Source organism: Orbicella faveolata, unplaced genomic scaffold, assembly GCF_042242905.1.
Source record: "Orbicella faveolata isolate gen_17 unplaced genomic scaffold, um_ofav_v1 contig_4, whole genome shotgun sequence".
In the NCBI taxonomy this organism is placed as follows: domain Eukaryota; kingdom Metazoa; phylum Cnidaria; class Anthozoa; order Scleractinia; family Merulinidae; genus Orbicella; species Orbicella faveolata.
In genome coordinates, this window is record NW_028301569.1 from 5,595,747 (window position 1) to 5,613,217 (window position 17,471).

At 36.7% G+C, this 17,471-nt stretch overlaps 2 protein-coding genes, 1 long non-coding RNA gene and 1 pseudogene across 3 annotated transcripts in view; 2 read left to right on the plus strand and 2 right to left on the minus strand.

Moving 5' to 3' along the window:
- The window catches only part of LOC149101186 (uncharacterized), a 92,562-nt gene that overhangs the window by 70,363 nt on the left and 4,728 nt on the right, over nucleotides 1-17,471 (plus strand). The gene's annotated exons all lie outside the window — the stretch shown is intronic.
- Nucleotides 1,216-6,260, plus strand: LOC149101193 (uncharacterized). The gene is made up of 2 exons (XR_016203039.1): nucleotides 1,216-1,563; nucleotides 4,431-6,260. It is a non-coding gene; the product is annotated as an uncharacterized LOC149101193 (long non-coding RNA).
- LOC149101194 (histamine H2 receptor-like) lies at nucleotides 10,756-11,647 on the minus strand. Its single transcript, XM_089276062.1, has one exon. The coding sequence runs from the start codon at nucleotides 11,630-11,632 to the stop codon at nucleotides 10,781-10,783; it is 852 nt and encodes a 283-aa protein (XP_089132188.1). The 5' UTR covers nucleotides 11,633-11,647; the 3' UTR covers nucleotides 10,756-10,780.
- On the minus strand, nucleotides 15,375-17,308 carry LOC149101195 (histamine H2 receptor-like; annotated as a pseudogene).

Here is a 17,471-nt window from a genome sequence, read left to right on the forward strand (position 1 = left end):
TAGTGATTTACATTGTCTTTGTCGACAATGATCATTTGAAGAACATGTAAAAACTTGTAAAATATTTTACGCACTTTTACAGTATCTGGCTTTGTAAAAAACATGTAAATTGCTTTGCTAAACCATGTGAGGAACGTGTAAATAATTCAAGCGAATGCTGTAAAAAGTCTGGAAATGTTATGTTTGTAACCCTGTAAAAACCATGTAAATGAAAAAAGGGGGCCTGTAAGAAACATGTAAAATACCATGTAAATGAAAAAAGGGGGTCTGTAAGAAACATGTAAAAACCATGTAAATGAAAAAAGGGGGCCTGTAAGAAACATGTAAAAACCATGTAAATGAAAAAAAGGGGGCCTGTAAGAAACATGTAAAAACCATGTAAATGAAAAAAGGGGGCCTGTAAGAAACATGTAAAAACCATGTAAATGAAAAAAGGGGGTCTGTAAGAAACATGTAAAAACAATGTAAATGAAAGAAAGGGAGCCTGTAAGAAACATGTAAAAACCATGTAAATGGAAAACCTAGAAGTTGCACGGGTGCGACACCGCACTAACGAAGCTGTCTTCTTGTGAACTTTCCGCGCATCCACAACGACAAAATAAAACTAGAATTGTTACTGCACATGCAGGCGTCCCAAGCTTACGTCTCTAGAAAAGAGAAAAATTAATTCTCGGACACGTACGTATTTTATTCATGAAGGACCATGAAAGCGTCACGTGTTGTGTGAGTTCAAGACGGAAAGAGCCCTGGTGACCGAGTTTGAACTGACGCGGAGTCAGGTTAGGCAGGGAACCATAAGGAACACCCAACGACCGTTTCCTCTCGAATGCTTTTCAACGCTGTTTTAGGCTATCTGGTGTACTTTCAAAGCTCTGTGGGTTAATTTTAGGTTGCGCAAAAAAAATTTATCTGTTCGGTTATTCTAGAGGAGCTTGAGTATTCTCGAACTTATTAGGGCTTTTTTGTCCATTTCCCGAAAACGTTAGGTCTTATCGCCTTTCCGAAAATGATAGCTGACTTTTTTTCGGTACCCAAAATGACATTTTTAACAATCCGAAAACAACAAACATTAAACTTCTCATATCGCGAAAGTTCGAGGTCACAGTTGTGCCCCTGAACCGCTGAGAATGAACGAAATATCATCGATTTAGAGCGTTAAATATTCCGAAATATGCACATTCTACAAGTAAGATTAATACAACTAAGTCTGCCCTTGCATGTTCACTGTTTCTTTGTTTTTTGTTTTGTTTTGTTTTGGTGATTTCTACCGTTTTGTACTTTCATTGCCATCACTGTTATCCCAGTCCCTTTATAAGAGCATACCAGCCTTGTGATTGCCCGATCTCCAACAAGCAGCAATCAGCGGTCTTCATGTTAGGTACCAGGTTCTGTCGGTTCTCCCGCCATGTTTGGCAGTTCGTTGGAACTTGCATCGAACTCGAGCTCTGTTTTAGCGGGCCAAAATCCACTCTACCTTCGCTTCGTCACCGTGCACGGTTTCAAGGCAAAGTTTACCGTTACCCAGAAGTTGAAGATAGCGATTACAGGCAACAAAAACAACAGGTGAGCAAGTTTTGCATAAATTGAACGAGCAGAGTAAAGTAACGTCAAGATACGTATACATTTCGTTTTGCCTTTGGTTGTGAATGTGTCATTATCAAGGAGAAGTTACATTGCTTGTGGAATCGACTTTGGTGATGTTTACCTGCCGTACATAAAGAGCTTTATTATCTGTTATTATCTGTTCTCGATAACTGAGCATGAGCATGCGACATTTGTTATTGGCTTATATGCACCTCATGATTCTTTCTGATGCATGCTCTTGTAAGGTTATGTTGCCCTCTGATGTGAATGCTAGTAAGCTAAAATGTAATGCGCCATCTTCAGCAGAGAAATTTCTCTTATGCTAGAGTAAGTATTCTGAAGTTACTCAAGTGTCTACAGTTGTACCTACATGCAAGTTACAATATGCTGTTACACACAACTGTACATGGACATTGCACCCACTGGTGCTGATACTGTAGTAAGTTAAATGTTGTGGTATTTTCTTTCACAAAAAAAACACTATGATACTTTATGAAGAGGTATACATGTACCTCAAACTGTCGTGAAAACTACACAGGACTTGAAAAAAAGGAAGAGTAACTTGCCCACGCAGGAAAATCTACTTGTCTTGGATGACACAGTATAGTCAATCGATTATTTCATAACAATCAATAGAAATTAGTCAATGATATCAGAAATCAATAAAAGGATTCATCATGAGTCATCGATTGTGATCAAATTTTCAATAAGCATTATCAATTTTGCTGATACTAGCTTATCTTTTAAGCAACATTTAATAAGAAAGAAATGAACAAAAGATTTAAAGTGAAATATGAAATCATGAATACAACTGCATAAAAACATAACATTGTATCTCGTAAACAGAATATTTTGCTGGCATACATGTATCAGGGACTATGTTTTGGGGGTTTTTGGTAGTGCCTTTGAAATCTACATAAAAAAAGTTACAATCAAACACTGTGTTGAGGGACAATTTTTCTACAGTTTAGGTGAACTAACAAAGAGAGACCAACTTTCAATTGATTCTCTAATGACTGATAAATTTGGTAAAATCAAACTGATAACTTGAAACTTTTCTAGCATGTGAGTACGAATTTCTTTCAATTGATTGATAGCACTGATAACACTTACATTAATTTCAATTTATTGATTTATATCAATTTATGGATCAATTTCAATCGATTACCTTACCCTGGGATGACCAGAGAGCACTTAAGAGCCCTGTCACAGCTGTACATTTTACTTGTACGAAATTGGGCTCATACCAAATACATGTAGGTTTCATGTGTCATGCATCTGTTCATGCATCTGTAGCAGGGCAGGAAAAAAAATTGTAAGTCACTTGCCCAGTGGGCCAGTCAATTTCAGTTTTCACTTGCCCCACTTAAATATTAGTTGCCAGTGTGGTGGCCATTAAGGAAATCAGAGGACAAATGGGAATGAAGTACACTCGGATTCCAAACTAATTCTTGCTTTCAACCTAATAATTAACTAATCTTTAGGTGTTAAGTTTTGAAATGGAATGACTGGAAATTATCATTTATCAAGCTGGCATTTTTAGTCAGACTCACAAGACTACTGACGCTACATTGTGATTTCACTTGCCCACTGGGCCACTGAACTTCTATTTTCGCTTGCCCAAGAGCAAAATTTACTTGGCTGAGGAAATCAGACCTGGGTTTTTTCCTGCCTTGAGTAGATCACAGATAACATCAAAATGTGGTAAAAACAAAAAATAGTCACATAAGCCATTACTAGAGTGTGTCACAGAATCTGTGAATTTTTCAGGTGTGTGTCACTGATGTTTTTACCACATTTTGATGTCTTCTGTGATCTATTACTGAACAGATGCACAACAACATAGAATCTGTCTGCTTCGTAATACATAACAAAGAAACAAAAACAAACTTTTATGACATCATCTGTACCTTTGTCCACCAATAGAGCATAAGTGCACGTAAGAAACAATCAAATTGTGCCCGCAAATAACTTGACTTATTATTTAAACATTGTTTGATAGGAGTTTGATTTATTGTCCATGATTATTACAATGTAGGAGATAGTGAACATTGAATAGTTACTGCCATGGATTTTGAGTTTAGTTCTTCTACATTCTCTGACATTCAGTGCCTTCCAATCAGAGATGCAAATTTTTTGTCACACAGTAGCTACAGATGTAGATGTATGATCTGTTTGATTGATGAATATTCAGGGCTCAAAATAATGGCCGGTCAACGGGCAATGTCTGGCCAGAATGGTGACTTGACCGGCCAAAAACTTCACTCGCCGGTCATGTTGACCAGTCATGTCATGTTGAGACAGTCACGTTGTTCATTCTTGAATAAACAATCAAATCCCCAACTGTAAATCTGAGAGTTTTTATCTCTTTTTTATCATGACCTCTAATGAAAACATACACCAATGCATACATGTATCTGTTCGAACGGCTAAAGACCATTCGCTTGGTGTTTGTCATGCGTTCAAGATCGATAGGAATGCCATTCGAGCGACTGGGGTTAAATCTGTTCAGAAAAATATTAAGCCAATCTTTAAACGGTCTAGCAGTGACCGGAACAAACAAACTATATTTGTGGGTTTAATTTAGCTCACATTACGTGTACTTGATTTTTTCGTAAATATCTTGACCAGTCAGAAATGAGACGTGACCGAGCTAAAATTACTTTGGCCGGTTAACATGACCGGCTACAGTCCGATTTCAAATGTCACAGTATAAATTGGAATGATAAGAAACAAAATAATAACTCCAATGTAAAATTCGCTGATTGATATCATACACAGAATTTGCTGATTCATACTCAGACATAACTTATCTTATTTAACGAAATGTTTTATGTTACTTGTAGGATGAAGTAAAATTGAGAGTGGTTAATACATGCATACTCCTTGGCATTGATGCTTGATCAGGAAAAAATCAGCCACTGAGAAGTCTACAGTACCTATGACTCTATAAGGGGTCCAAGGTCCATTTCTTGAAGGCCCTGGAAACTTTTTGGGCCCATAAAGCCATCTTTAATTGAGCTGTGTCTAAAAACTAAGAGCTGTATATGCCTGAAACTTCTTGTGTGAAGGAAACCTCTGTTCATATTGAGAATAAGCGAATAAAACAGCTCTGTAAGCATAAGATTTCAGATTTTGGTATGGCTTTCTGGGTGCGAAAACTTTTTGGGAAATGGGCCCCTGGTGCATTACAGTCTAACATGGTGACCTTCAACACTTTCTGGCATAAATTCAACCACTTTAAACATTATTTTCAATGCTTTGAAGTATCACCTACACTGTACCTGTGTTAGTGAATTAGCATTAAATTTGAATATCTTAGATTGCTAGGTTGATACTTATTGTTCAATACAGCAGCTATACGATTTTATCATAAAAAGCAACGGCTATGTTTACATACATGTAGTACCAGAACAATAATTTATTAACTTATGATGTGTTAAGGGAACTATGGTACTAGATAGGCCTTTCAATTTCAACAGGTCCCTATGAATTTTTTTTTTTTACAGTACAGTTTTTTTTTATCACAAAAAGAAAAAGTAAAATTTTGAATATTGTTTACAGTGAATGTTTTGTCAGGGGTCCAAAATGTTTGTCCTGTTTGGATTCTGTACAGTTTTGGAAAAAGAAGGAAACTGTGACTTTGTAAACATAGCCTAAAAGATGTCAGAAGCCTTGTTTTATGTTATGCAATGTAGTATTCCTTTGGCATGAATGTTTTTATGATGAATTGAAAATGTCAATCTCTATCTTGTGGTAAATGTTTTTTCTCCCTATTTTCTGTTATTTCAAAAGAACAATTCACTCTATGAAAAAAGTTGATCAATATTTCACACTTACATTGCAGTAATTTTCATAATAAGGTAAAGGTAAAGTCTGCATATGAGCCATGTGGCCCAACAGACTGGAGCTTATCCCGCTTTCTGTAGCAGGAAGCGACTAGGACTATTTCTACTTCCCCTGGATGAGATGCCAGTCCATTGCAGGGTTACCCCACCATTAAATTCGCTGGTACCCACTTATACACCTGGGTGGAGAGGCACTGAGAGTAATGTGTGTTGCCCAGCAACACAACAGAATGTACCTGCCTAGGGCTTGAACCCAGACCGCTCGATCAGGAGTTGAGCTCACTACATGTAACTACGAGGCCATCGTGCCTCCCACATTTTTCATAATAATTATTAAGGCTAATTTAATCCTACATTAATTACTTAGTAAGAAAAAAACAGTTTATTCATTCATTTTATGACAAAGGTATTATCATTATGTTACATTTGACTTTGTGAATTTAGTATATATTTAAGACAGGTATCCATTTGCAAACAATTTTAATTTAGTAATACGCCTAAATTGCAAAATTTTCACTCGTTGTAGCTGACAACAGTATAGTTCTTAATCATTTTACTATTTATGAATTAAATAGAGTTGAATATGACATGGTTTTGCACAATCTTGAAAAGGTCTTGAATTTTAGTAGGAGCTCAGTCATGGTATTTTAAAATATTTTGGCCATGCACAAAATTACATTTAAGTCGTCTTGTTATGGATAGAAAGAAAAGAAAACATGTTTTATTTGTTGCAATGTGTACATTGTAAACCTTATTCATGGCATATAAAAACTATTTGAATTTTACTGAGTTTGTTCTGATTGCAATAAATTTCTGATTCTGTATAAATTTGCATGTTTTCTACTACTATAATTAAGGTAAACAGATTTGATTACAATAAAACAGTACATTCCATGTATTTTTCTTCAAGTTATTATTTACAAGTTATTTATCGTACAGGGTTTCTGCCTCCCTTTTTTGATTTACATGTTATTTCCAGGCTCCCTTTTTACATTTCCAGGTTATTTCCAGGCTCCCTTTTTTGATTTACATGTTATTTACAGGCTCCCTTTTTCAATTTACAGGTTATTTGCAGGCTCCCTTTTTCAATTTACAGGTTATCTACAGGCTCCCTTTTTCAATTTCCAGGTTATTTAGAGGCTCCCTTTTTCGATTTACATGTTATTTGCAGGTTCTCTTTTTCAATTTACAGGTTATTTACAGGCTCCCCTTTTCAATTTCCATGTTATTTGCAGGTTCCCTTTTTCGATTTTCATGTTATTTACAGGCTCTCTTTTTCCATTTACATGCTATTTACAGGCTCCCTTTTTCGATTTGCAAGTTATTTACAGGCTCCCTTTTTCGATTTACATGTTATTTACAGGCTCCCTTTTTCGATTTCCATGTTATTTACAGGCTCTCTTTTTCCATTTACATGTTATTTACAGGCTCCCTGTTTCGATTTACATGTTATTCACAGGCTCCCTTTTTCAATTTACATGTTATTTACAGGCTCCCTTTTTCCATTTACATGTTATTTACAGGCTCCCTTTTACGAGTTACATGTTATTTACAGGCTCCCTGTTTCGATTTACATGTTCTTTATGGGCTCCTTTTTTGATTTCCATGTTATTTACGGACTCCCTTTTTCGATTTATACGTTATTTACAGGCTCCCTTTTTCGATTTACATGTTATTTACAGGCTCCTGTTTTCATTTTCCATGTTATTTACAGCCTCCCTTTTTTTATTTACATGTTGTTTACAGCCTCCCCTTTTTATTTACATGTTATTTACAGTATTATGGCAGCCTCCCTGTATTAAATTTACATGTTATTTACGGGTTTCCAGGTTGAATCACAAGAAATTTACAGGCTATTTACAGTATTTGCAGGCACAGTTTACATGTTATTTACATGATCTTAGCCCTTTGCTTTGAAACATTTACAGTGTTTTCTTCATCATTTACATGTTTCACTTGAAATATTTACATGTTTTTTACATGAAACCTCCAAAACATGTAAAAGGGGAAAAATCATGTAAATTAATCTTTACAGTCTCTTTTTGATTATTTACATGTTAATTACATGTTATTTACATACTCTGTAAATTTTCAACTTTTCCAGTGTTAATGAGGTTTTAAAGTCATTTCAACTAGGCAGGTGCCTGATTTCCTCATTTCACGGTATGTCATACAATTATTTAATTAGTATCAAATGTTTACAAAGCTGAACGTATTCAGATGTTAAAAAAAAAAAAATGGAAAATAAAAACAATGCGTATTCTAAAGGCCAAGATCGAGCTTTTTCCAATTTTGTCGAAGATGTATATCAAGCGAACATCTCTGGTTTTTTCTCGGCCCCATTTACCAAGATTGCAGAAGAACTCGCCGTCCTCATTAAAAATAGTTTTGTCCTCCATCAGATTTTGTTAGGAAACATATTGGTGGTTTGTGCCCACTCTCCGGGAGTGGGGGGACTCCCTAACATGGCCTTAACGGGGAGGTTCCACCTGAGAAGGTTACTTTTTTCAGGCTTCAGGTATATAAAAGGGTAGGGACTTCATAAGTTGAGTTTTATCAAACGATACAGGAATCTGTAATTTAGGTATTTAAAACGGCCTTTAATTGGACCAGGATAGAAAGTCCGCATGAAAAGCACCTAAGGCTGGTGTGATTTCCTCTCTAAATATTGTAATTAATTAATTTATTTGTTTTTTTTTTATTGAAATATTTCGAACAGACGCACCTTATAGCTGTATCCTTAATTCATTAAGCACTACATCATTAACTTCATTTCAAGGATTTAGAAAAGTATACAGTGTTCTTAAATAGGTTTCTAAAAGAGGTACCTTTTCAGTCAAAATGGTATACAAAAAGGTTAGGGATAACTAGAATTTTAAAAAAATTTACTCGAATTCAATTACACAGACAGTTCGGATTGGACCCCAGGGCGGACCTGAGGGCGAAGCCCCTCCAAATAAAACGTTTTAGAGTACCCCTGGGGGGGGGGGGGGGGTCTGTAGCATGCGTGACAACGACTTACAAGTAAATAATACAGAATACATATCAATTTGTCTCACGGATGGTCGAATATAATATAGTAAACTATGTAATACACCTGATTGACAGCTATTCATTCATTTTACATAGGATTGCAAAAAGCACTCCGTAAAATTTTTCAAAATAATGAGTCTCGCAGGAGCAGGTGGGAAGGGCGGTGAACTCAAGGTTTTAAAATAAGCGTGTGAACTCCGGATGGATGGGTTCGAGCTTAAGCCTAAGCCGGACTCCCGGAGGGGAATAATTCCGTAAATTTCGGACAGGTGGGTACCGCGAAGGGTCTAAATAGGTGACCCTATTTAAGGATGAAGCGAATTGCAAATTAGTAACCTATTTAATTGAAAAACAAAACCTAAGAATAGCGTGAACTGGTCGACTCTTTCATTTCTGGAACACTGGAAGTTGACGGAAAGCTCACTTTTAACGGAAGATTTGTTTTTCGTTTAGCTGGGCATTTACGCACTGCAGTTTTAGCTGATGCAGTTAAGGTGCCCACTAAGGATCACACTGCGAACACAATACTAACAGGGGCAAAGATGATACCTGAATTAAGGATCGGGAACCTCAAAAACCCTTCCCTACCTTGTGGCAAATACTTATATCACCCATACATGGGAAAAGACACTAGTATATCTTGCAGTCCTTAAGAAAGACGATAAGTGCCTCCCACAGTGTATCTCTAGCTCTGCCCTGGCGTTTAGATTGATATCGGAGAATTTAGAGCTTGAGTAAGAGCTGCGAACAACAAGCATCTTATCCACGGGGATCCTCCAATTCACTAAGAGCTAAAAGGAAATTATTATCCGAATGTTTGGTCACCTTGGTCCTGTGCATTCTTTCACGACCCTATTACAATTAATTGAATGTCAAAGAAAATAATATTTACTGAATTGCCTTTGTTTTAACAGATACACACTAACCATGGAATAAGGGTCACGAAGAGCTGCAACAAGCCAACTCTATCTTTAAAATAATACTTTTAATCAGTTGATGCGTGTAACACTCACTACTCAGAAAAAAATTACAAAAAGAATATACACTCAAAAATTTAATCAGTGTCTGATTCTTCTTTGAAACAATGAGATGTAAAATTTGAGTAAATCAAACGCGTTTTTTCTTTTCTTATTTGTTTTTGGCTGTATTTGTTTGCTTTTTTTCGCATTTGTATCTTCCTTTTTGTCTGCCTGGCTGTCTGTCTGTCTGTCTGTCTGACTGTCTGTGCGTGTCTGTATGTATATATGTCTGTCTGTCGAGCTGTCTATCTACCTGTTTGTTTGTTTGTTTGTTTGCCTGTCTCTAGATTTTGTTTCCCTTGTCATCAATCGCCGTAAAAAGCTGAAAAAAGGCCGATCCCCTTACTTCGGAAGCTTCCACTTATATTAACTGTTATGTCACGTCATGATCTATCGTTACCCAGACAACGCACAAAATTTTATGCCCCCCTCCCCTCCCCCCACAAAGTTGAATACGAATACAAGAAACGTCTAGTAAAGTTTTAGCATTATGTTATGTTTATAAAACTTTTTAGTTTAGTGGATTAATTTCTTGGAATTTGCCGACAAAGCAAATGCCCTTGGAGCGGTAGAGACGTAACCATAACCATCCATCTTGTATGAAACTTCCGTTTTTTGTTAGACAGCTTTCTACGCGTTTTTGATAATATAATGATTCAAGTAACGGTTTATTTAAAGGAGCTCAGTCACTGTATTTTGAGTTATTTTGACCACAAACAAAATTACCTTTAAATGGTAGGAAACCTGAAAATAACAGTTAAATAAGATAGAAAAACACTAAAGAGATAATGATAAACCATAAAGGAACACGGATGGCTAAGGATTGAGAAGATTAGCACGGACTACAAACGACGAATTTGAATTATGCTATAACCTTCATTTCCATTTTATGTAAATTTATTCTTATTTTATTTTGTATTTTTCAGTTTATTTTACATTTTGAATTCGTAACACCTGTTTAAGCAAGAAAGCTAGTGAATTCTCAATTGCTAAATTCTCGATCTGGTCTTGAAGCGTTGTAGGAGCAAAAAGAAAAGGATGTAACTGTCCCGTAATTTTAACGAACGTATGTAACTCGCTCTTTACTAAGCCTATCAAGATCGGGGAGTAGAAGGCGCGAAAAGTGCCCATGCTGAATTTAAATGCTGAACACTTTAAATTTCTGGCTTTAGTCTTCTGCATTTTACTTTCTACAAGAACACTACAGCTCTTTCGTTTCTACATTTTCACACATTGTTCGAGTATTTATTTCCTCATTCATTATTAGTTTTATTGTTATTATCATTATATCACCACTTAAGTTCGGTTGTTCTTATAAATCAATCTTTTAAATTCTTTCTTTATGTCCCTCTTGAAGATAGCATAAGCTAAAGGGTTAATGGCGGAGTTTAAAACAAGAATAGGTACCTTATAGTGGAGATCGTTACATGGCTTGTCACCATTAAGAATATACACAAAACTACAACGTAAAGCAATTGCGTAGCTAACAAGAAACACGCCTATTACAATTGCCATCATTTTAACAGCCGACTTCCCTTCAGTTTTACACCGGACTTGATGATTAAACCGTAACTGTTTGGTCAGGATCCGGGCGGATCGCTCGTGTTTCCAAACAACATGCAACATGCATACGAAGCAGTAGATTACAATGCCACACACCAGTACCTCAGGAACAAGGCAAAACCAACCGATGATAGTAATACTAAGAGGTGTTTTTAAATTAAACCATAGTAATGATACAAAAACACTAAGTGTAATTGGGATTGCCCAAGATATGAGCATCATTTGAATGACGCGACGGCGTTTCATAAAAGTCAAGTATTTCAAAGGCTTTACCACGGCAGTGCTTCGATCCAATACTAAGCTGCACAAATTCGCAGCAGATGCGTACCCGAACAGCCACCTTATAAAGTCTATTCCGTCAGATAACAGACCTTGTGAGTCGCATCCACTCGCCATCTCGCAAAAGAAAAGTGAAGGAACTGCGCTCATCCCTACGAAGAAATCAGCCACTGCTAACGAAACGATTAAGGCATTCGTCTTCGTACGAAGTCGTTGTTTCCTGCAAACTATGAAGATGACAAATCCGTTTCCAGCCATTGTCAGGATTGAAAGAGACCAACCGAGAATCCAGAACCAGTTTTTCATTTTCCTTGCTGTTGCTTAATAGCTGCTATTAAAAGCCAAAAAGCGTTATTTTAAGTCGTTTTAAGCCATCTGGTCTCAGCTCATTATCATTTAATTTTCTTTAATTTAACCTTACTTACATACATTCAGGTGACATTTGACAAACAGACAGAGACGTTTATGGATGAACAATGCCGGTCATTTAATTTTATTTTCCACTTAATTGAGGATTGTTTATTCATTTTTTTCTTCTGTTAGAGGCTAGGTATTTCCCTTTGCATGCGTTTGAATCCCAATATCATTTTTATAGGTAAGAAAACCAGATTCTTTTAATCGTCACCTGTTCGCCTTTACGCATAGCTTGCTGCTTTTGTTTTCAAATGACATCATTCAGCATCAAATAAAAGAGTCTCAAATACTCTGAGCGGTTTACTGAAAAACTTCAGTAGAAATAATTAAATTATAGTTGTTCGACGCTTCGATGGGGAATCCTACATTTCAGCATTGAAAGAATGTTACTTGCCTTAGTTTGAACTAACGGTCTAAAATTTGTACCGATTTAAACAAAAGCCCTTCTAAGTCGATTTTTTTTGACGTTTTGACACACCAAATTTGATTTCGCTTAATTGGTTTGCCTAGTTTCCACAGCAATGAAATAGTGATGCCGTAATTACCATACACCGCGCGATATTTTACGTTCGTACTTGCCAGTCAAACAACCTGTTGTAGAAGTTTTATTGGAGTCTGTCGAGTCCACGTCAGTTCTTGTTGTGCGTCTGTCAACTGAATGAAAATAAACTACGTCATAACATTGTGAAAGAACCTTTAAATCCAATTCATCAGGCAAAGCTAACAGACTCTTCGGTTTTTCTTTTCTCTCTTTTTTTCTTTTCTTCTCTCCTCTTTTCTATCCTGTCATCTTTCTATTACTTCCATTGTCACCATATTTTGACAGGCATGTTTTCAAAATGTGTCAGTTTCCTGTTTTAATAAAATTTTGCGCTAGAACAGTTTTCATTTAATTTTCAGGAGCTTTTATGATTGTTTCACTGATCTTTGAATAGTTTTCCAGAAGCAGTAGTTTTCCATTCTCTAGTAAGACCTGTGGCTTGTGCTCAAGAACCGGTATTAAGACCCAAACAACGCTAGTTTATTATGTTTATATGCAGGCTTGTTTTAAGCCATCTGGTCTCAGCTAATTATCATTCAACTTCCTGTTTCCATAGCAATTTACATAACTTTGATATATTCATGTGATATCTGACAGACGTAAGGGAAACTTCCTGGCTGCGCAAAACTGGTCAATTCACTTTGTTATACCTCCCAAGTCAAATACGTGTTCCGATTGGAGGAAAACGTGTCACCTCTGGTGGGTCAAAACTCACTAACTCCCTAGGGCGAACAAAACTCACTAACTCCCTAGGGAAGCAACAACCTTCGACTCGCACGTGATCAGGTCGTGCTCCTTGAAACCGCGGCAAATTTGTGAGCCAGCCGGCGTCAAGCAAAGGATTTCTTCGCAGTTTTTTTTTTTCTATTTTTGAGTTGAGAGGTATAACAAAACACTTAATGACTGGTCCCGCGGGAAACAGTGAGTTTTGTTTCCTCTCGACCTCAATGTTTCAGAGTCTCGGGGAAACAAAACTCACTGTGCTTAATATTCTCCGGTTTATTGAATGAAAATGACAATCCAAAAGAGAAAAGACTTTTAGTTAGAGGCACCATGTCCGCATTTTCGTTATTTTATTCTAAAAGAGTTGTTTTAATCGTCACCTGTTTGCTACTAAGTTCATTTTGTAGTATTTGTATTCAAATGACATCATTGAGCAGCAAATATAGATTAATAGTCTCAAATCGTCTTCATTTTAAAATTATGGTTGAAAACCAAAAGTGAATCAATCCATACCCATATAGAAAAGAAAAGGAAACCCATGAATAGATCTTCTCATGGCTCTCATGGCTAGCGGTATTGCTCGTGGGCGCGTACGCACGACGGAGTTGCGCAAGGTGGCACCCGGACCCAAGCTAATAGGTTGACAGAGCCACGCACTCTTGGTTTATAGCGTCCTTTGCTGATATTGCACACCCATGTTATGGTCAATTGACACCTGAAAAAACATGGTATCCGCTGACGAGTGTCCAGTGACCATATCGCGGGTTCAAGTTTAGAGCTTAACGAGTTCACGTGTTTTTAAAGTTGACCGCTTACCAAGTGCTGGTTTTCGATTGGATCGCGGGTTCGTGTCAGGTTAACTTGTTGTAAACAGGGCGGGTTGTCCGGAAGCCGATTAACGCTAACCCAGGATTATAAAAGTCGACCAAAGTATAAGTTGTATACAAATGTTTTTCACTGCTTTTGTTTTGCGTATTTTGAGGAGCTTGAGATTATTTCAACTCAAAACAGAAGGCCAAACAACATAAACAGAAAACCTCATAGTAGAGTTGCAAAACTCAAGTCAAAATTCTCGGTTATCCTGGGTTAGCTTAATGAGGCTTTGAACAACCCGGCCTAGCAGCTCCGGCTCCGCTTTTAGGCTTGGCTAAATCTATATATTATGTTCTTGGTTGAAATAATAACGGTGTAAATTGTACAGTATAAAATAACAATTACTCCCTGACGATTTTGATTAACGTTTTATTTTAACACACCAAATTTAACATATTTTTATGAGTGTTCAAATTTCTTGGGCAATAAAATGTTGATTACGAACCCACCGTGCAACGCTTCAAATTTTCCCTCCTACCCGGCAGATAACTTGTTCTCTGAAGAAGTGTTGTTGTACGTCTGCCAATTATATGGCAGTAAAATTACGTCAAGACGTTGTGAAGTAACTGGTGTTGCCGCCGCATTTAATTCTTTGTTATCTTTTCCGTTTGTAGTCGCATTATTTCCGTCATCATCGCATTCTTCTCGTTTATCTCGCTTTCACGTTATCAATATTCTGTTAGGTTTTTTCTCATAATTTTGTTTTGTTTCAGTCTCCTTTTGAATGCGTTTTTCTAGTCTATTTGTGCATTTTCATCGCGACGTTACAGTAATCTTGTTTCATTTACCGCCTTCCGCCGCTTTCCTCTATCGTGTTCCTAGCCGTCCTAGTCATACAACGTTTGTAAGTATTACCTTCAGCTCGTTATTTCTGTTTCTTTTATTGTATTCGTTCATAACTTGTAATTTATTTTGTTTGTAGCAACTGCTCGCTTTTCATTACTTTCTTCGCTTTCATCGTTTATCACCGTTTGAATTGTACATTTCGTGGCATCGATTAAAGTACATGTAGCGTGTTGAACGTTTGACTACAATAACTGGCGAAATCACGATATGAGCCAAAGCTGGTGGACGCTCACAAGGAAAAGGCGTCTGTTTCCATTTTTTTCTTTACGTTCCAATTTTCGCATTTCTTTTCTTTCCTTCTTATCTTTTCTATTCATTCCTTTCTTTTCAGTTCTTTCAAAGAGGCTTGAATTTTAAATTCCACGCGATGATTTCAAACTTTTCTTACTTAAACAGCATTCAAGCTATGGTTTTCAAACTTTGTAACTTTCCCCTAAATGTATTAAACAGTATATCAGTGTGGCCTTTACTTTGTCACGTGATCAGAAGTTTCTACGGTTCGCGCGTTAAGCTTAAATTTCTTTTCTTGTTTTATTTTATTATCTTTGTGATTTATTCTATGTAATTCTTCTAAACCATTTTGGGGCTGCTGTAACATTTAGGAAAAATTCTTCCTCGGATGCGCTTTTATTTATTTATTTTTTTCTTAAATTTTAATCAATTTTAACTCACTCTTTTTACTAATTATTTAATATACAATACAGCTCCTTACCCTACTGAATGTTTTTGTATTTCTTCACTGCTTAGTGAGTTAGTTACTTTTATACAGGATTCTTTTAAACTGTTTCTTTATGTCCCTCTTGAAGATAGCATAAGCTAAAGGGTTAATGGCGGAGTTTAAAAACAATAATAGGTACCTTATAGTGGAGATCGTTACATAGTTCGTTGTCATCGAGAATATGCACAAAACTACAACGTAAAGCAATTCCGTATTTAATGAGAAACAAGCCTAGCACAATTGTCATCATTTTAACAGCCGACTTTCCCTCAGTTTTATGCCAGACTTGATGATTAAACCGTAACTGGTTGGTCAGGATCCAGGCGGATCGCTCGTGTTTCCAAACAACACGTAACATGCATGCGAAGCAGTAGATTACAATGCCACACAGTAGTACCTCAAGAACAAGGCAAAACCAAGCGATAATAGTAATGCTAAGAGGTGTTTTTAAATTAAAACACAGTAATGATACAAAAACACTAAGTGTAATTGGGATTGCCCAAGATATGAGCATCATTTGAATGACGCGACAGCGCTTCATAAAAGTCAAGTATTTGAAAGGCTTTACTACGGCAATGTTTCGATTCAATACTAAGCTGCACAAATTCGCAGCAGATGCGTACATGAACAGCCACCTTATAGAGTCTATTCCGTCAGAAAACAGACCTTGTGAGTCGCATCCACTCGCCATCTCGCTAAAGAAAAGTGAAGGAACTGCGCTCATCCCTACGAAGAAATCAGCCACTGCTAATGAAACGATGAAGGCATTCGTCTTCGTGCGAAGTCGTTGTTTCCTGCAAACTATGAAGATGACAAATCCATTTCCAGCCATTGTCAGGATTGAAAGAGACCAGCCGAGAATCCAGAACCAGTTTCCCTTTTCCTTGTTCTTACTTAATAGCTGCTATTAAAAGCCAAAAAGCGTTTTTGTACCACGCTTATATTCAAGTTGTTTGAAGCCATCTGGTCTCAGCTCATTATCATTCAATTTTCTTTAATTTAACTTTACTTACTCACATTCAAGTGACATTTAACAAATAGACAGAGAAGTGTATGGATGGGCAACGCCGGTCATTTAATTTTATTTTCCACTTAATTGAGGATTTTTTTGTTCTTTTTTTTCTCCCGTTAGAGGCTAGGTATTTCCCTTTGCATGCGTTTGAATCCCAATATCATTTTTATAGGTAAGAAAACCAGCTTCTTTTAATCGTCAGCTGTTCGGCTTTACGCGTATCTTACTGCTTTTGTTTTCAAATGACATCATTCAGCATCAAATAAAATAGTCCCAAATACTCTTAGCGGTTTACTGAAAACCTTCAATAGAAAAATTAAATTATAGTTCTTCGACGCTGCGATGGCAAATCCTACATTTCAGCATCGAAAGAATGTTACTTGCCTTAGTTTGAACTAACGGTCTAAAATTTCTACCAATTTAAACAAAAGCCCTTGTGAGTCGATTTTTTGGACGTTTCGACACACCAAATTTGATTTCGCTTAATTGGTTGCCTAGTTTCCAGAGCACTAAAATAGTGATGCCGTAATTACCATGCAAAGCGTCAAATTTTGCGTTCCTACTCGCTAGTCAAATAACTTTTTGTAGAAGTTTTATTAGAGTCTGTCGAGTCGACGTCATTTCTTGTTGTGCGTCTGTCAACTGAATGGCAATAAACTACGTCATAACATTGTGAAAGAACCTTTGAATCCAATCCATCAGGCAAAGCTAACAGACTTCTTAAAAAATCACCTTCGGTTTCTTTTCTCCTTGTTTCTCTGTCTCTCTCTCTCTGTCTCTCTGTCTCTGTCTCTGTCTCTGTCTCTGTCTCTGTCTCTCTCTTTTTCTATCTTGTCACCTTTCTTTTACTTCCATGATAACCATATTTTGACAGGTATGTTTTCAAAATGTGCCAATTTCCTGTTTTTACTAAAATTTGGTCTAGAGCAGTTAAAAAAAAAAAAAACTTTCAGGAGCTTTCATAATTGTTTTACTAATCTTTGAGTCATTTTTGATGTTTTGGACCCTAAAGAGAAAT